The 16,584-nt window shown below is 42.5% G+C and overlaps 8 protein-coding genes across 9 annotated transcripts; 4 read left to right on the top strand and 4 right to left on the bottom strand.

Moving 5' to 3' along the window:
- The first annotated feature begins 395 nt into the window (after positions 1-395).
- Positions 396-1,857, top strand: LOC105274512. Its single transcript, XM_011330716.3, has 3 exons — positions 396-1,098; positions 1,178-1,292; positions 1,387-1,857. Exons 1-3 carry the CDS (start codon positions 671-673, stop codon positions 1,693-1,695), a joined length of 852 nt encoding a protein of 283 aa, XP_011329018.1. The 5' UTR covers positions 396-670; the 3' UTR covers positions 1,696-1,857.
- A 282-nt stretch (positions 1,858-2,139) lies between these two features.
- Positions 2,140-4,703, bottom strand: LOC105274528 (bleomycin hydrolase). Its single transcript, XM_011330750.3, has 4 exons — positions 4,568-4,703; positions 3,854-4,164; positions 2,950-3,777; positions 2,140-2,873 (listed from the first exon to the last, which is right to left on the bottom strand). Exons 1-4 carry the CDS (start codon positions 4,575-4,577, stop codon positions 2,658-2,660), a joined length of 1,365 nt encoding a protein of 454 aa, XP_011329052.1. The 5' UTR covers positions 4,578-4,703; the 3' UTR covers positions 2,140-2,657.
- Positions 4,704-5,099: 396 nt separating this feature from the next.
- LOC105274526 (polymerase delta-interacting protein 2) lies at positions 5,100-6,991 on the bottom strand. 2 transcript variants are annotated; one of them, XM_020030170.2, is made up of 6 exons: positions 6,732-6,991; positions 6,397-6,552; positions 6,216-6,315; positions 5,802-6,143; positions 5,491-5,696; positions 5,100-5,417 (listed from the first exon to the last, which is right to left on the bottom strand). In XM_020030170.2, exons 1-6 carry the CDS (start codon positions 6,821-6,823, stop codon positions 5,306-5,308), a joined length of 1,008 nt encoding a protein of 335 aa, XP_019885729.1. In that variant the 5' UTR covers positions 6,824-6,991; the 3' UTR covers positions 5,100-5,305. The 2 variants fall into 2 exon arrangements, with proteins under 2 accessions (XP_019885729.1, XP_011329049.1); XM_011330747.3 differs by having other exon boundaries at positions 6,216-6,312; positions 6,732-6,990.
- Positions 6,992-7,449: 458 nt separating this feature from the next.
- Positions 7,450-9,094, top strand: LOC105274527 (RING finger protein 212B). Its single transcript, XM_020034535.2, has 4 exons — positions 7,450-7,747; positions 7,832-8,013; positions 8,169-8,395; positions 8,527-9,094. Exons 1-4 carry the CDS (start codon positions 7,621-7,623, stop codon positions 8,693-8,695), a joined length of 705 nt encoding a protein of 234 aa, XP_019890094.1. The 5' UTR covers positions 7,450-7,620; the 3' UTR covers positions 8,696-9,094.
- Positions 8,954-13,696, top strand: LOC105274523 (required for meiotic nuclear division protein 1 homolog). Its single transcript, XM_020034526.2, has 5 exons — positions 8,954-9,679; positions 9,772-9,886; positions 12,532-12,751; positions 12,882-13,239; positions 13,309-13,696. The coding sequence occupies exons 1-5, from the start codon at positions 9,374-9,376 to the stop codon at positions 13,471-13,473; spliced, it is 1,164 nt and encodes a 387-aa protein (XP_019890085.1). The 5' UTR covers positions 8,954-9,373; the 3' UTR covers positions 13,474-13,696.
- Positions 10,550-12,421, top strand: LOC113561393 (glutathione synthetase-like). Its single transcript, XM_026973711.1, has 3 exons — positions 10,550-11,199; positions 11,314-11,720; positions 11,807-12,421. Exons 1-3 carry the CDS (start codon positions 10,550-10,552, stop codon positions 12,229-12,231), a joined length of 1,482 nt encoding a protein of 493 aa, XP_026829512.1. The 3' UTR covers positions 12,232-12,421.
- Positions 13,692-15,223, bottom strand: LOC105274522 (serine--tRNA synthetase-like protein Slimp). Its single transcript, XM_011330744.3, has one exon. The coding sequence runs from the start codon at positions 15,187-15,189 to the stop codon at positions 13,732-13,734; it is 1,458 nt and encodes a 485-aa protein (XP_011329046.1). The 5' UTR covers positions 15,190-15,223; the 3' UTR covers positions 13,692-13,731.
- On the bottom strand, positions 15,214-16,001 carry LOC105274521 (zinc finger protein 593 homolog). Its single transcript, XM_011330743.3, has 3 exons — positions 15,768-16,001; positions 15,568-15,668; positions 15,214-15,490 (listed from the first exon to the last, which is right to left on the bottom strand). Exons 1-3 carry the CDS (start codon positions 15,855-15,857, stop codon positions 15,256-15,258), a joined length of 426 nt encoding a protein of 141 aa, XP_011329045.1. The 5' UTR covers positions 15,858-16,001; the 3' UTR covers positions 15,214-15,255.
- Between the last annotated feature and the right edge of the window lie 583 nt (positions 16,002-16,584).

Here is a 16,584-nt window from a genome sequence, read left to right as displayed (position 1 = left end):
TATTTATTCCATCTCGAAATGCCTGCAAATGTGAAGTGACATTTGCAGGCATTTTGAGATGGAATAAATAAATGTTCCCGATATTATGACATAAGATAATATTAGAGACACTCTAATAAGAGACTGGCTGCGACAATAGTTTTGTGTGCGTTACTTTTACCTTGACTCTACTCCTCGACGCTATTATTGTCGGCGATATTTATTAATTTGTCGATCGTTTGTTGTTAAACCTGCTTCACATCCATAATCGACACGTACATGCAACAAATGTTCGTTCCAGAAAAATATTTGCGAAACGTCGCTACGTCGCAGTCGAGATGCGCGCCCGCGACAGCTGGTGTAATAATCGCCTAGGGAAATCTAGTGATTACATTTGCAGGTGGTTTCTCGCCGCGGAATAATTCGCGCATGTTACTTACGCACGTCACGATACGATGATAACCATGTTCTCGTTTAATGTTGTCTTACGAAACGTTCAGAAATCGATTGCAATCACCAATGACACTCGATTTGAAATTATTATTTATTCATGAAGCCCGGTTGTGCGTGCGGCGCAACCAACAGACTGAAAAGTTTCTACTATTCGTCGTAAAGACCTAGATGTGTGCTTCTGTTAGTAGATTCCCAAGTATCGAGGAAAGGCTGCTGTATATATAGCGTCGACTGCATAATGCTGCAACATGCCGAATTATCTCTCGAACTCAAACAAAATCTTGAATCGCAATGGACAGTGGACGATTGCGTGCGATTGATCGTGTACAGGGGCGATGCGATTTTCGACGATGTCATCGTCAAATTGCACAGTGTAACTCGCTACGAAAAAATCGGTAAAGATGATCGAGAAACGGAAGCATCCGGAGACAGTATCAAACGTACACGTAAAAGTGTAGCGAGGCCAGCCTGTCTGTGCGCGAGAGGACTCAATTCCTATCTCGTCTCGGCTTACACAGCAACGCTGTCGCGGTCGTACGTTTATCGCAAAAGTGCTATGAATTTGCTGAGAGAATTTCGGCGGACGCACGATGGCTCGCTCAATTGTGTACAAATAATACTCGTAAGATTGAGAATGCCAAAGAAACAGTTCTTGGACCCCAAATGGTGAGTTCTTGCGGCGATTCCACAACGACAAGTTTCAAGTTGTACGATACGTTACAGTTGTACATTTATACTTTCTTAGGAGCGAGAGATTAATGCATATAATTCTAGAGAGGAAAGAAGCTGATGAAGCTATGTGTTGGTTGTCCACGATGGGGGGAGCCTTTTCCGCATTAGGCGAAGATTTTGAGCACTGCGTAAGTTGCAGCCTAAATATCTTTTCTGTCACAATTACATAATAACGTAGTATCGATGCAATGTTTGTTAATCCACGCTGTATCCTGCACACAGGCGATAATGGCCGGCAAAATTTCGAAGAAGCAGTTCGAGCTGGCGTTGATCCTCGACAATCCTATCCTCGTTGCCCGTTGCAATCTGTACTGCGCTCTGAGCCTGATTCAACGTGGCCACTTTGCCATTCCACGACACGTGATAAAGCAAATTCACAAGTTTGCGGTCAGAGAGAAGGACGTACGTCTGCAGAACATGTGTCAGGGTATATGGGCAAAGTTGCAATACAGTTACAAACAGTACCGGCGGCAGAAGGCATCCGTGTCGTTTAAAACTTTGCATATATCACCAAGAAAATCTGAAACCTAGGGAATCAATACTTTGTATTGTTTTGTAAAGATATTAATAACATTGAGATCGTTTTACAAGCGCAGCTGTGCAGTATTCATTGAATTCATGTATATCTTTGGAATCTTTGCAATCTAGGCAGCGAGCAAGCAGGTGATAATAAATTCAAGAAGCGACTTTTAATGCAAAATTTATCATTATCGGCAAGCTTTATTCCATTTTTTTACGTGCTTACTCCATAAAAACTCATGTTTTATATATATATATATATATATATATATATATATACATACACACACACACACACACGTTGCCCTATTGCTTCATCTTGTAACATGTGCACGTGCGAGTTGTAAAATTAACATGCATAGAGATAAAGGTGACTACGCCGTGTCACACATTCCGGCGTTAGAACTCTCGAAAAAAAAAACCTGTCGAGTCGTAAGCATATAACATGATGGGAAGTTGTTTGCACAATGTATATTTATTTTTGGCTATACGAGGCGAAGAAACGAGGCGGGGTATCGTGGTGTTAAAATCACTCGATACATCGTTGCCCCCTGGGAGACGATACAAAAGAAGGATACAACATCACACTCCTCTTTGCTATTGCATAGACATTTCGTAAAACTGACAATAATGATGCACACGTGCGTGCGAAACGATAATTATTAGTTTCGTGATTCGAAATATGGTAACTCATACACTCAGTCTTGATGGTCGAACTCAAACGTCGTCCTCGTATACTGTAATACGGATAAGACGGACCTGCAATTCTCACGAACGACAAAGTCACTTATCAATACTGCTGCGTTTCCCTTGTAAGGTATAAAATGTCGGTTGTTTTTTTTGTACAGTCGCTCTGTCTTCGGTTAATTTTTATTATGTATACCATTTTGTTTTTTTTTTATATTACGCTTTAAAGTTGTCTTCTGTGTAAAGTAAAATATCCTGCCATTGCATAAGTTAAATTTACTTTAACATCAATGAGCGAGCGTGCCCATGGGATCCCACGCGGGCAAGACGATCGGTTCCTGACTGAACACGGCCAGCACGTCCGCGGGCACATACTTTTTATCGACGACCGCCTCGAAAACGAAATCGGCGAACCAGTCGATAGTCACGACCTGATAACCCTTCTGCCCGTGATCCTCGCCCCATGAGTTCTCTATTCGGAATTTCTTGATCTTGCCGTCTCTCTGAAACGGAATCGTACTCGTGTATCGGACAATCCAATAAATTAAACGCAGATCGATTACTCGTGAAGATACTTACGTCTATTGAGACGGCCGTAAGTGCCATCGCGTGCACCATCATGGAATCTCCGTAGAGCAATCTGTCGGCCTTGGAGAGCCCGACGTGGATATCGGTGCCAAACATCAGTTCGAAATTGTACGCCTTTATGTCGTGAACGCCGTGCTTATCTATTAATCTTTTGTTAACGTCGCAGCCGAACCAAACGGGCTCATTATCTTTGATGCTCTCCGCGCACAATTTCATCAGCAGTTCCACCGGTTGGTTGTTGTACCGGGTGTTCTTCCCGCCCACGACATTACCCAGGTAATCCACGGTGTACAATTTCCCGTAAGGGTTACCCGGCCGCGGATCGGTAACCAGGCATACCTTGTCGCTCACGTTGTAGTACGGTTTCACGTAGCTCTCGTAAAATTCCAGCGGCGTTACAGGCCCTACGCAATGATAGGTTTTCGACTTGTCGTAGTACTCCCACGTGATCTTCTCGGACGGTATACCCAGGCAGATGCCGATTATTCGGTAAATCACCGTCATCTGCTCGCTTATGCGCGCCTTCAGCTCTTCGTCGGAGGCGCCGTTCTCGACCAAATCTCGCAGAGCCTTGGCGTACTCCCTCAGCTTGCTCTTCAGCAGGTTGTTCATACGTGCGCTGGACTCGCAGCTGTACGATTCTGGGAAACAAATTTTTGGCACGATGCCGTGCCTAGTTATGAGGTTCACGATCATGTCCCATTGGCCGCCGTCGGAGGTCGGGTCGCTCAACAGAAAGTTGACCAAGCGACCCTCGACCGGCTCGCCGCACTTCGCAGTATTTACGATATTATGCAGGAAATAATTGCAACGCTCTACCTGTAAGATAAATACAACGGAAGTATAGTACAGTAACAAACGATACATGGTGTCACGTAAAACAAAGTGCACATACCTTGTCCCAAAAGAACAGGTAGGCCTGGCTGAACTCGAACTCGTCCAGATTATATTGCTTCATGAAGCTAGTCCTCATGACGTTTAGGATGGCAAACAGCCAGCATCGTCCGGAGTTCTTCTGGTTGGTTATGGGTTTACCCTCGGTCTCGATCTTATGGGTGAAGACGTGATGCGTCTCCTCAAGAATCTTCCTCGAGGAGCAAGCTTCGATGGGATTCGTTTTCGTGCAGACCATCTGCGCCAACACGTTGCGATTGTCGGCATAGAACTTGGCACGCAGCTCACCGAGCACCTCGGGAGTGAGAGCACCTGTTCGAAAATGGGAAGAAAATCCTATAGAAGGAAGGCATAGGAGCTTCGCTCCAAAATCGCACCGCCGCGGCATAGTTGAAACAACGGAAAGCGCACTGTCATCCTTATCGTAACCTCGAAAATTTACGGCTTTTATTTACGCAGATATCAGCACGAGCTAACAACGACGAACAGACTCGCGAATGTCGACTTTTATGTCATTATTATATCGCCAGGGTGTGGCATGATCCGAAACAAAAAATCGGCCACAATTGGAAAGGTTAAGGTTGGTCAGTTACGCTCCCGCGTATCGGTTCCCGCGTCCATAATCCGCGCTCTCCTATGTAAAATCTATTCTAAGCGAATGGGATATTTCGTAGAGCGAGCAATTAATTAATGCGCGTGATATTATGCAACTTACAAACAACCATTTTTACGGAAAAGTAAGCAACTCGGGCGACGCCAATCACTCGTACCACAGCCGCGCTCAGCTCAGCTGCGCTTTGGCTACACACTGTGAAACCGAATACACGCTGCAGGCAGGCAGTGCTGTACGCCGCTTTTATCCTGTGATCGATAAAAAAAGTAAGATCTATGTCGCGCTATCTCGCTCGCTCGCTCCCTTTCCTTCAAGGCTCCGTATTGTTTTGCCGAGAATAGAATCCGCGTGTTTTTCACGTTATATCGAATAAACATTTCGAAAATGATAAATCATCAGATATACTACCGCGAGAGATAACTGTTCTCGTACGGTACGATTATTTTGCATTTCATCGCGACTTTATTGGGCAATTTTTTCAATAAAAAATAAAATTGCAGAATACACGTTGACAACAGAGCTCTTTGAGAATTCTCCATATGTATTGCAGAAATAAATTTTATTCCGAAATAATATTGTGTCAACAGGAAACTGGAGAAGGGATGTCTTACCTCTTACAGAATACCGTAACAGATTTTCAGGAGGAAATATATACACTATAATTTTTATTGAGATTATGTTGAAAATTGATTTCAAAAATTATCACAAGGTACACCTTTGAGTCATGTTTATCCGTAATTGGACTTGAAACTGCATTGTCGTCATCTAATAATCGTTACACATCTTAACTAACTAATGATCGCTTGCAATCAAACGTTTCCCTTCTTTGGAGGATCAGGATTAGATTTCCACGTTAGGTGTAGATGATTCTTCCGCTTTCGATTCTAGAGAGAACGGCGGTATTCTACAGTCGAATGCATATCCATCCTCTCTCTCCATTCGAAACGTTCCCCTAAAAAATAGAGTTCGAATAAAGTCGTCAAGCGGATAAAAGTTCGATATCCTCGCACGGTAACGATGCCTACCACATGTGACCACTAGGAGCCTGCAAGCTCACGTGACTGCTGTACTGAAAAGCGGGCAAAGCTTTCGATAGGACAGGTTCTTGGCCTACTACACCTCTCCCCCTGACAGTCTCCAGAGTACCCGACAGGCTGAATATTCTCCAGTGTCTTTCACGTAGCTGCACGCTCAATTCACCCAAATTCTCTAGTCGAATACAATAGCGCCACTGTAACATTTGGAATATTTTCATAAAAGCTTGCATTCCCTTCGTGATGGAACAAAGATTTTTTTTATTTTCATCCCTTGTTTTCACCGACTCGCATCGACTCACCCAATACACAGAGGTGGTTTGACTCTCCCTGCAGCCCATGTAGAACGGGATAACGGTAATTCGAATATTCTCGGTCGTTTCTTTGTGTACGTCTGATAATTCGAGCCATGGATGATTCTTCTTCTGCCACGCCCGAAGCGTCTCCTGCGCCACGAAGCACGGTTCCTTGTCCGGATGATAGATAAGGAACTTGTCGAACAATTCATGTTGCAGCGCCGCTTTCTCGTTCGTGGTGTACGGTAACACGTCCTCGTGAGCAACGTAGTCTAATCCCGGAATAGCGTACAAGCTGCGACTGCTTTCATGGTTGCCCAAAAAAGTTACCGCTTCTGTTTGAGCGCGCTACGCAACAACGCAAAGAGTTACAGTCGTGTAGATTACTATGCAAATTGCTGTCCTTTAGACATTACTCACTATGTAAGGACAATCCCGCTGATCTATCAAGACCTGATAGAACGTGTGCGTTCTACCTTTCACTTCTTTCTCGCCGACGCCATTGAAATTGTTGCCCCTTCCATAGAAATAAATCAATAAATCAGTATACAAAGTAGTAAATGCAAATTTGTTTATATAATTATTACAATTATACACCTACTCGTCTTTCTTATTGGATACATCCCTGTCGTACACTCTCGCCAGCCATGGAAACAGGATCACGCCTCGATAGCCAAAGACTCTGTGTAAAATTAATTGACCAGTTTCGTATTTTCCCTGCAATTTTGGTGTCTCCAATTTGCCAACTTCCGCCAATCTGCAAAGAGGCGTTTTTGCGCACATTATTAAATAATCAAGTGCCTATCCATTTTGTCTATTTTGATTATTGGTGTTCTTACAAGATTTATGACAAGTGTATGGAGCAAGGCTAAACTTTACATTTTTGCGACTAAATTACAATACAAGGATTATTTCTAATAATGGAACGTGCGATACCTGATGTATCGCGCGTGTTGCAAGCGGGTCGCGGGTGTTTTCAGGAGCGAGCGCCTTAAATTACGAGTGACCAGATTTCGCAGGAGTTCCATATCTCCACGGGGAATAGTGTCGATATATGACGTAATCGGACGAGCTTATGTTGTTGGATGAAAAATCGCGGCGGATTGTCGCTTCTGCATTGACATTTCTACTGACTTTTACCGATCATCACAAAATAGCAGAGGTTACAATGTTTATATACCGCCGATACGGCGGGCGGCGCGGCAGGGGAGAACGGGGCGGGAAAATGAAACGACCGGTACGGAGCAGCGAGAAGTCGAGAGCAGAATTGCGCGTCGCGCGAGGAATCTTGAGACTTATTGAAATCCATCTTATTCACTGAATTAATCAGTACTCATAACAGTTATATAAAATATATTTTTAACCAATTATCGTGATTCGAACGATGCGAAGATTCAAACAGGCTCATTTGCATGCCCATTGGACAACTGTACAGCCAAAATGTCGGATGTCGGCGCCATCTTGGTGCACCTTTGCGCAATTTCCTGCGACATTCCGCCATCACATGTTTCATGAAGTAAACGCGCGTTCGATTAGGGGGTCTATTACGTATCTCTTCACGGAGTGAAAATGCGAAAAGTGAGCAAATTCACTAGGTGTTGACCAATTAAATTATAAATATTCTAGTAAATTTGCTCATTTTTCACATTTTCACTCCGTGAAGAGCTACGTAATAGACCCCCAGGTTCAAGTTTTGGCGCCACTGGCCAACTTTGAATTGCGTATCGTTCATCACGCGAATATAAAATAACACGAATTACGCACTGGACCGATAATACGCGCGTGATAAAAGTAAGCTTCTGTATTAGGTATTTTTCACGTGCACATGAACATGGACCTGGACCTGGACATGTACATTTGCAACAAGTGCTTCGCGCCGACGTACAGGGGAAAACATCCGTACTACATCACGCAGTGCGGCCACATTTTTTGCCAGAAGTGTCTGCAACAAGGTATTTATATACGATAAGAGAATGAAGAGGTTCAAAGAGAAGCAACCGGTGGCACAATTTTAATGTTCGATTTAATTGAAACAGTCGAAAACCAGTGCCCGCAATGCCAACAAGTCGGTCCGAAGTCTATACCGTTGCGGGAACCATTAGCGCCCAAGGTGACCCCGTTTTTCGTGCCTCTTGAGGAGACTCTGGGGATACTATTAAAAGTGGATTTATTTCGTAAGAATCAGATGAAATCGACGATGCAGCGTTTTCACGAGCTTGTACATACTTGCAATTAACCGTCCTTCTTTCTTCGCATCTATTCGTGTCTCTCGACACTTTCGATATATATCTTACATATTTAATTTTCGTGTTCTCTGCTTTCTGTGCGGCGATGATGATCGTCTGACACTTACACGTTGATGCTCGTTACAAGGACAAAAAATACGAGATGCTGAAGAAGCAGTACTGCATCCTGGGGCGCAATTTAAAACTGCTAACGCAAAAATATCTCAATCTCAAGTCCATGAAGGAGAAGCTCGACAAGAAAATGCTGGTTTCCAAGATACATGAAAACTTTTCACCGTCCATCTTTTCATCTGTGTCATCCAAGATGACGCTAATGACGCCAACCTCCGATACATTTCCTTCAACGAGCACGGGGTAAGCTACAAAAATCGAAAGAATTATTGAAAGACTTTATTTCTATCCATCTCGTTGTTCGGAGAAATAAAAAAAATGTTTCTACATAATGTGATAATTCGTTATTAACGGGTTTCCATCGCTGTTGACAGATATTCCTCAGGATCAGGAACTATGAGATGTAGTGATATATCATCTATGCTATCGATTGACTCCAACCATGACAGAATGAATGATGGCTTCCGCATACCCAGTAACCGCAGGCCACCAAGGTCCATCGGTTCGTTTATTTCGAACAGCAGGTCAAATGGTCGAATTTGAGCTGAAATAAATTTTTCTCCTTTAATCTCTTTATTTCTTATTTAAAAAGTTGCTATTAAAAATTATTAAAAGTTAAAAATAAGTTATTATTAAAAGTTATTATTTTTTAAAAAGTTATTAAGAAAAGGCATCAGATGGATGATAAACGTCGATTTATTTTTTTATCCTTTTTTTAGTTATGATTAAAAACAGAATATCACCAAAGAGAAATATATATATGCAAAATTGACTTGTAACTATATATATATATATTATTCCCATCCTAGATCGTGAAACATAAAATCCAGTTTCTAAAAAGAACTAAGCAGTAGTAATACATAACCTATCACGCACGCATAACGTAACCTCACTTTATCCACAAGTGTGCGTCGTGCATATTATATGATTTGAGAGTAAAAATAATACACGTTTTACAATAACGATAATAATGATCGGCAACTTTCGAACCAGTATTAATTCGACAAGGTCAATATGATCAATTAATTTCGCGTGATGGGTGATGTAACAATCATGTGAATGTGTTAACAATTGTGTTAGTGTAAAAAAATTTCTGCATTTGTTTTACAAGTTACACAGAGGGAGGCATACAAACGCATTGTTTACGCACGTAAATAAAGCCTGTAACAATATTTTTCAAATAGCATTTTATTTTTGATCAATAAAATCTCTGATAGAAAAATGACTCTTGCAACAATTCAAAAGTTCGTGCTGTCAAGCTGTAAGGCTAACATGTATCTTGAGGCTTATCAGAGGATTCTACCAAGCTTGAGTATTTTGCAAAAAAACATAGTGATACAGACAGAATTATCTGTGCATCGTACGTGCACAACTCAGAAAAGATTTCTTCATGACACGTCTTTACTACTCAAAAATAAGTTAAAAGAGAATGAAGACGTTCCAGACAGCATATCTGCGTTGCAAATAAAAACGAGAGTATCTAGAAAGAGGAGCGTAATAAATGATAACGTGGTACCAAAGTCTAACGTAAGTCCATTTCAGTGGAAAACGTTCAATTATCATTTTACCATTTTGCAATAAAAATGAACGATTACTGTAAAATAAAATATTTTTGTCAGGCGTGGAACGTGAAAGCTCTAGCCACCGCGGAAGAGTACAATTTAGAAAATCTAGCCTATGGCCTGTCGGATCAGCAGTTGTACGTTCCTAGTAAAATATCTACGTCTACGAATTGTAAGTACTTGCATCCTTATCAAAATATCTTGTTATTCCGCATTTGTCTGACAAATAACGATTGTGCAATTCCACGAAATTTCGTGGCTACTCGAGATGAAATTCTGCGTAGCATGATGACGGGTTTTAAGTCATCTCTGATTGTCTGATTTACTCTGATTGGTCCATTTTTTTTCTGTGATCAGAACTGTGCATATATAAAGAGCAGACGATCAGCCAATCGTTAGTAGTTAGCAGTCAGTAGACGGGGATGCTATACTTTTTCCTTTACTTTCTTCTTCATTATTATTTTTCGCATTAATTGCTTCATTATTAACTTACAAAGTTATCTTCGTTCCTCATATTAAATGACTGCCGATGTTTGCACAGTGCGTAATGTTTCTGTGAGGTTAAGCATTTTACGAATGTGATACGGCAATCGAATAAAAAGAAGTGATATTGAAACAGAGTGAAATGAAACTTCGTTTTCCTAAATATTGATATTTTTAACGTGACAATACCTGTGTGTACATGTACATATGTGCGTGTATGTATGTGCGTGAGATTGTAAATATAAGCAGTAGGACTTTAAAGAAAATTAAGAGTGTGTTTATAAAGTTTTGTAAAAGTATACTCTGACAAGATCAAGCTTGAAACTTGAAAAGAAAAGTTTGACTTGAGACAATGCACGGAGAAAAGCGAGCAACAATGAAACTGCCCATCTCGTTGGACCTCTCTAAGAAGGAACTGGAAGAACTGATAGACAAAGCCAAGGATTGGGCGCTCATGAATGGAATGTGTCTCAGATCGAAAACAAATTTCAACCGAGATGTCTTACAGTTTGCACCATTTGCGCTTTTCCCATCACCATTCCCCCGGGAAGAATTCCAGAAAGCATATGACATTCAAATCATTCTGAACACGCTCATACACAGAGTGGCTCATGATTATGATTTCCTGAAAGAAACTTTGCAAGAGATCATAAAGGTCGATGACTTTACTAGAAACTTGTTTCACATCTACGAAAGTGTTCATGAGGAAGGAGCAGCTCAGAAAATATCTCTCGGTATATTGCGCTCAGATCTAATGCTGGACACGAGTTGCCCCAAGAAGGAGATCCAAACGCTCAAGCCTCATTGTTGTTGGAAGCAAGTTGAAATAAACACGATTGCTTCTGGATTCGGTTGGCTAGGACCAGCATCCACGCAGCTGCACAAGTTCGTCTTAAGAGAGCTTGGTTACACGACTGAGTTGGAAAATCTTCCTAAAAATGATGCGTTGCAAATGCTGTGTTCAGGCATGACACAAGCATGGGACCTGTATGGCAATTCACAGTATGTGCATTAAATTGCTACATGTCCACTCTTTTATCAGTAATTATTGTGTATAACAACATATTAATCTCTCAACTTTCTTTCTCACGTCTAAAAACGTGTTATTATTTGCAGGGCAGTCATTCTATTCGTTATTGAAGACGTTACATATAATATATGCGATCAGCGATTTCACGAGTTTGAGATACGAAGGCAGAATCCGAATATAAGAGTGATTCGCAGAACTCTGACGCAATTGGCGAACGTGGCGAGATTGGGCTCCGATATGGAGTTAATAGTCGACAATTATGTCGCATCTGTTGTTTACTACAGATGTGGCTACGAGCCCAATCAGTATCACACCCAAAAGGAATGGGACGTGAGATTGCTGATCGAGAGATCACTGGCAATCAAATGTCCGAGCATTCAATATCACTTAGCCGGTACCAAGAAGGTTCAGCAGACTCTTGCAAAGCCTGGTATGGTCGGGCGTTTCATAAAGGACGAGACAATGGCGGCGAAGATCAAGGAGATATTTGCCGGTAAATAATTATTCTTTTACAGTAAAAGAACAATTGATATGTATAAAATCGAGCTACGGAGGCACACGTGTGACCTTTTGTTTCAGGTCTTTACTCATTGGACTTTGATGAGCACGGGAACGCCGCGGTGGAAATGAGCATCTCCAAACCCGAGCATTTTGTGCTGAAACCGCAGAGGGAAGGCGGCTGCAATAATTTGTATGGGACAGATATCAAAGACTTTTTGGAATCTGTGAAATTTGAACAGACTCGAGTAGCTTGGATCCTCATGGATCGGATTTACCCACCGATACATACAAACTATGTAGTGAAACCTGGAAATAGCGTAGATCTCGAGACGAAAGAGTTGGTCTCCGAATTAGGAATATTCGGCGTCATCCTCGGAGATGATAAGAATATTATCACCAATAACCAGGCTGGTCACATGTTGAGAACGAAATTAGCTATCGATAACGAAGGAGGTGTAGCGACTGGTCTAGGTGCTTGCGACAGCCCGTTTCTAATAGACTGAAATGTCGAGTAAACGATACAGAGAGCGGGAAGTATTTTGCATGAATCTCCGCTTTGTACACCGTCAACCGATTACTTTAATATCATTCCTTCTCATCGCAGTGCTATCTTTGCTAAAAGATATTTTATGAATATGTTTATGTCGACGCAGGATGTACATATGCATATATTTTAAATACACTTATATTTATTTATATAAATCTCAGTTTATTTGTAACATAAATGAAACCCTTTTCCTTTGTCCTCTAAATCACTCCTAAGTCATTTTGTTGCATGTGTTACGTATCTTCTTGTATCGCAGCCTTGCCAGATGTCATACACGCAGTGGCCAAATATGAAGTAGGACACGAGCCCCGAGAGATCTTTTTCTTCCGAGAAGGTAGCATTGTTATGTGGAATATCTCCGATCTCGAGTGCGGCAATCTATTGCAATTTTTGAGACGTTATGAGCAATATCGTTACACGGAAGACCTGATTCATACCGAGAGCGAGTTAATGAATTATACTTATGCGGATCCCGGGTACTTCCTCTCTACTTCCTCGTTATCAGTTGCTTTTAAATATTCGTATACCTTTATATAGTTTCAATGAAAATTAAAAGCCAATAAATCTTTCAAGAGATAAGCTTAATCATTTTGCGGAATCCAACAGGAAAAAGAGCCACTTGAAGGATGGCGATATCATCTTGGCGCAGGAAGCGGGAAGCTTGGACAAGTACACATTCTCCAACGCCATGGCGCAATCCGTCAAGTTAGGCATATGGGAAGCGTGGCTGAATCGCTACGTCGACTCGATCGAGTTCGTCACGGAGGACCTGAAAATCGGTAAGAGACTCCGGATGACGCAGCAACAAGTGCTGAGGAAGCAGGGCGAATTATTCGCCTTGAGGCATCGTATTAATTTAAGTTCGGATCTGTTGGATACGCCCGACTTTTACTGGGAGCGAGACGATTTGGAGAATTTGTATCACCAAATCTGCGGATACTTCAGCATCACGAAACGCACAAGAGTAAGTCCTCAATCCTTGTCTTTAATATTTTTTTTCTGAAATTTTTATTTTACGACACCTTTTGCACAGGTGATGAACGAGAGATTAAATCACTGCGTCGAACTGGTGAGCATTTTGTCGTCACACTTGAGCGATCGTCATCACGTGCGTTTAGAGTGGATGATCATCATACTCATTATGGTGGAGGTTGCCTTCGAAGTTGTGCACTACGTTGATCGGTATCTCGTCAAATAGGGATCCAGTGGCAGCGAGATAAGTCTCGACTTACACCAAAGAAAGATCAATGCAAATATATTGCCTTACTATACATTTTCCAAGTATTCCGTATGTGTTATACGGGCATGTTCCAAATAGATCGTTATTAAATCTTCCAACATGCAACTCAACATCAGTCAATAAACCATTACAACATTGTATAGAATATTTTTTAAATAAAAGTCCACATGTTTTTATGAAATAAAATAACATTTTAATGGCGACTTCATAACTCATTTACATAGCAATGCGATCGTCTGAAGGTACGAGCTCGGCCACCTTCGACGGAATCACGAACTTGTCGGGGTTCTGCTCGAGCAGGCAAGCCAGCAAGCGCGGAACGGAGAGAACGGTGCCGGATATCACCGCGGGGAAGTCTCTACCATTGGGCGTCTGGTAGGCAATCAGTAATCTCTTGCTGAAGTAATTGCCGGATGCAGATATGTGGCCGATCTCGATATATTGACTCGCGAATGGCGACCACATCTCGAATGACACGCGCAAGCTTTCCCAGGGTTGCAGCTCTGACGCGGGTCGCATGACGACGCGATAGTGACAATGCAAGTCGTCGTACAGCCTGCACACGGTCTCCAGAAGATTATCAAACTGCGTCTTGTAGTCCTCGTCTTTCGCGTTCTTCACCATGGCGAAGGTGTGTGCCACCGACGCCTGGCACACCGTGAACAGGCCGCAGGCATGCAAGTCTTGCGGCAACGGCGTGTATTGTCTACCAGTGGCAAAGTACTTGAGCGGAAAGTCGTTGGGATTTATCAGCTGTTTCGTGTGTAATCCCAGAAAGGAAGTCAAGCTCGCGCCTCCGACCAAGTGCATGCGATTCGGCGAACCTCTCTCGACCTCGTTGTGATTCTCTATGATAAACGCGGCCGTAGGATCCTCGTGGTTCAAACCGGAGCCCTCCACTACAAAACTCCGGCTGAAGTCCGCACCGATCATTCTGACCGTCTTCTCGTCCTCGCCGAGAATTCGACCCGCATGCGCCAGCACAGCGAGCTCGAACAAGGCTGCGTCGTTCGTCAAATAGCAATGCATAGGATTTTTATATTCCAGTAAACCAAGACTCGTCCCGATGTCGATATGGCTCTTCCTACTCTTTTCGGACAACTCGAGCGCGCTGCCAACGCTCTTCAACACCACCGGTTTGTCAATCGGTGTCCTTGGATCTAGTTCGTTCGGCAATTTCAAAATTTTAACAACCACATCTTCGTCCAGGTCCCAGATCGCTTCCTTCATCGTCTTCATGTCCTGCCGAATTACCGTTAGCTGCGTACGCAATTTAACTTCCTCCTTCTGCTTCTGTTCGGCGGTAAGTTCGGTGTTCTCCAACAGTGTTTTCATGCGACTGCCGAGTTCGGAATTGTTGTCTTCTAACGCGCACTTGTCCGCAATCATTTTTCGATAGAAATCCCATGCCTTTTTCAGTTGGACAACGTCCACGTCCATTCCGCGCAGCGCAATCTCCTCCTGCAGCTGCTCGAGATTAGCAAACCTCTCATCGACGTCTATGTACGGCGACAGATAGGCAAAGGATTTAGAAGCGACTTTACCAGATACATACAGGGCCGAGCTATAATCTCTCTCGAAGCTTGTGGGACACAGGGTCCTGTGACGAACACTGCGTTTTAAAGTTTTGCACACACGCCTTAAAGCGTACGTGAATCTAAATGGATTTATCATATTTCACTTTCGACAGTTTTTCCCGTGTCACGATATAGATACAAAACTATTACGAATAAACGAGTTCTATTCATCTATTTTCATCATTTTAGCATTTGGCTCATCCGCATGTTCCTTTTCGAAATTTTCTCGCGTCACAGTTTCAATCTTGCGTTTTTGTGGCGCGACGTAGCTTCCCTTGCCCGCTGCTTGCTCCGATTCTTCGATGCTGTATGGTCGCAGCTCGAGCGCCTTTAATCGCCGTTTGTGCACTTTGGTAGTGAAGTGAGTGCGCAACGCGGTTTCGTTTATGAAATGCCTCCTGGAATTAAATCACAAGATACAATGCATTTTGAGTATCTAAATGTGAGGTTAGATTGCAATGTTGAAGAAACTTACGCGCAGTGCACGCAATAATGTTGCGCCGCTCCCGGTTTGTCGAAATCCACTTCCTGATTCAACAGCTTTTCCACATTCTCTTCCTTCAAGTCCTCGTCAATCTAAAGCAGGAAACATGTTGTTTGGTAACAGCTGTGGATTAGAAGCGCATGATACACCTCGATCTAGCCACGTGGTTTGAAAAGTTAGGTTAGACGCACCTCGTCCAAGTCCTTCGTTCTCCTTTTCGTCCTCCAACCTTTCTTCAAGTGCGTATCGCCTCTATGATATTTTTTGCGCTTATAGGGCATCTTGTGATATACGGAGGTTCTCCGATTAACAATAAAAAAAGTGCTTTACACTGTTCGAAAATAAAAAGTTGAGCCTGAGCTGATACTGAGTTGCACCACTACTTTTACTTCTCGACGAAAGACAGTGGAGGTTCGTAGTTGTCTCTTTGAAAACTAATAACGAGGCACGCAAGCCGAGCCCATAGACGTGAGTGTGTCCTTATTTAATACTTCCCACAAGATCCACTACGAACTTTTTCTGTGTTTCATGAAATAAGTGAGCTACAAATACAGATACGGATCAAAAGCGAGTTCTCTCGTTTTCAAATAACGTAAAATGTAAAATACTTGTTGAAAGAGTAACATGTTTCGATCTTCAAATATTAGAATTTAATGTATAATCGATACAGTTTTATTTATAAATAACGTTTCTAGCAATAAATCCGATTTATGTTACAATTTTAATGATGGATTGAAAGATTTTAATTGAAAAACATGCAATTTCTTGCAACGAATCATAACGAATTGCTGAAACGGAGGAAAACGTCGCTAACTCAAATCAAATCCGATCAGCATTTCGCGCGTTTGTCCTAGTCGCGATTCGTTGCACTCGAGCTTTACAGATGGCAGCACCATGTCGCGGGGCAAGTCGCGCCTCTAACGTCCGCCACGAGCATTAATTCAAACTGTGCGCCTTCGGCTCAGCGGGAGGGGAGGGCCACTCGTCCATTTTGAAAGTAAAAATACT

This window comes from Ooceraea biroi, chromosome 11, assembly GCF_003672135.1.
Source record: "Ooceraea biroi isolate clonal line C1 chromosome 11, Obir_v5.4, whole genome shotgun sequence".
Lineage (NCBI taxonomy): Eukaryota > Metazoa > Arthropoda > Insecta > Hymenoptera > Formicidae > Ooceraea > Ooceraea biroi.
The sequence above is the reverse complement of the archived record's forward strand: the minus strand, read 5'-3'. Positions and strand labels throughout refer to the sequence as shown.

Bases quoted from the DNA above. Each gene is read 5' to 3' on its own strand.
- LOC105274512 (XM_011330716.3), top strand. From the start codon at position 671: ATGCTGCAACATGCCGAATTATCTCTCGAACTCAAACAAAATCTTGAA. The intron at 1,099-1,177 runs GTGAGTTCTTGC...ATACTTTCTTAG, and splicing joins CAGTTCTTGGACCCCAAATG to GAGCGAGAGATTAATGCATA. The intron at 1,293-1,386 runs GTAAGTTGCAGC...TCCTGCACACAG, and splicing joins GCGAAGATTTTGAGCACTGC to GCGATAATGGCCGGCAAAAT.
- LOC105274528 (XM_011330750.3), bottom strand. The intron at 3,778-3,853 runs GTATGTGCACTT...TTTATCTTACAG, and splicing joins ACCTGTTCTTTTGGGACAAG to GTAGAGCGTTGCAATTATTT. The intron at 2,874-2,949 runs GTAAGTATCTTC...ATTCCGTTTCAG, and splicing joins TTACGGCCGTCTCAATAGAC to AGAGACGGCAAGATCAAGAA.
- LOC105274527 (XM_020034535.2), top strand. From the start codon at position 7,621: ATGAACATGGACCTGGACCTGGACATGTACATTTGCAACAAGTGCTTC. The intron at 7,748-7,831 runs GTATTTATATAC...TAATTGAAACAG, and splicing joins CCAGAAGTGTCTGCAACAAG to TCGAAAACCAGTGCCCGCAA. The intron at 8,014-8,168 runs GTACATACTTGC...GCTCGTTACAAG, and splicing joins TGCAGCGTTTTCACGAGCTT to GACAAAAAATACGAGATGCT.
- LOC105274523 (XM_020034526.2), top strand. From the start codon at position 9,374: ATGACTCTTGCAACAATTCAAAAGTTCGTGCTGTCAAGCTGTAAGGCT. The intron at 9,887-12,531 runs GTAAGTACTTGC...CTTGTATCGCAG, and splicing joins AATATCTACGTCTACGAATT to CCTTGCCAGATGTCATACAC. The intron at 12,752-12,881 runs GTACTTCCTCTC...GGAATCCAACAG, and splicing joins TATACTTATGCGGATCCCGG to GAAAAAGAGCCACTTGAAGG.
- LOC105274521 (XM_011330743.3), bottom strand. From the start codon at position 15,857: ATGCCCTATAAGCGCAAAAAATATCATAGAGGCGATACGCACTTGAAG. The intron at 15,669-15,767 runs GTGCGTCTAACC...TTCCTGCTTTAG, and splicing joins GAACGAAGGACTTGGACGAG to ATTGACGAGGACTTGAAGGA. The intron at 15,491-15,567 runs GTAAGTTTCTTC...ATTTAATTCCAG, and splicing joins CATTATTGCGTGCACTGCGC to GAGGCATTTCATAAACGAAA.
- LOC105274526 (XM_020030170.2), bottom strand. From the start codon at position 6,823: ATGGAACTCCTGCGAAATCTGGTCACTCGTAATTTAAGGCGCTCGCTC. The intron at 5,697-5,801 runs GTGAGTCGATGC...CAAATGTTACAG, and splicing joins AAACCACCTCTGTGTATTGG to TGGCGCTATTGTATTCGACT. The intron at 5,418-5,490 runs GTAGGCATCGTT...TCTATTTTTTAG, and splicing joins GCTCCTAGTGGTCACATGTG to GGGAACGTTTCGAATGGAGA.
- LOC113561393 (XM_026973711.1), top strand. From the start codon at position 10,550: ATGCACGGAGAAAAGCGAGCAACAATGAAACTGCCCATCTCGTTGGAC. The intron at 11,200-11,313 runs GTATGTGCATTA...TATTATTTGCAG, and splicing joins GACCTGTATGGCAATTCACA to GGCAGTCATTCTATTCGTTA. The intron at 11,721-11,806 runs GTAAATAATTAT...CTTTTGTTTCAG, and splicing joins GATCAAGGAGATATTTGCCG to GTCTTTACTCATTGGACTTT.
- LOC105274522 (XM_011330744.3), bottom strand. From the start codon at position 15,189: ATGATAAATCCATTTAGATTCACGTACGCTTTAAGGCGTGTGTGCAAA.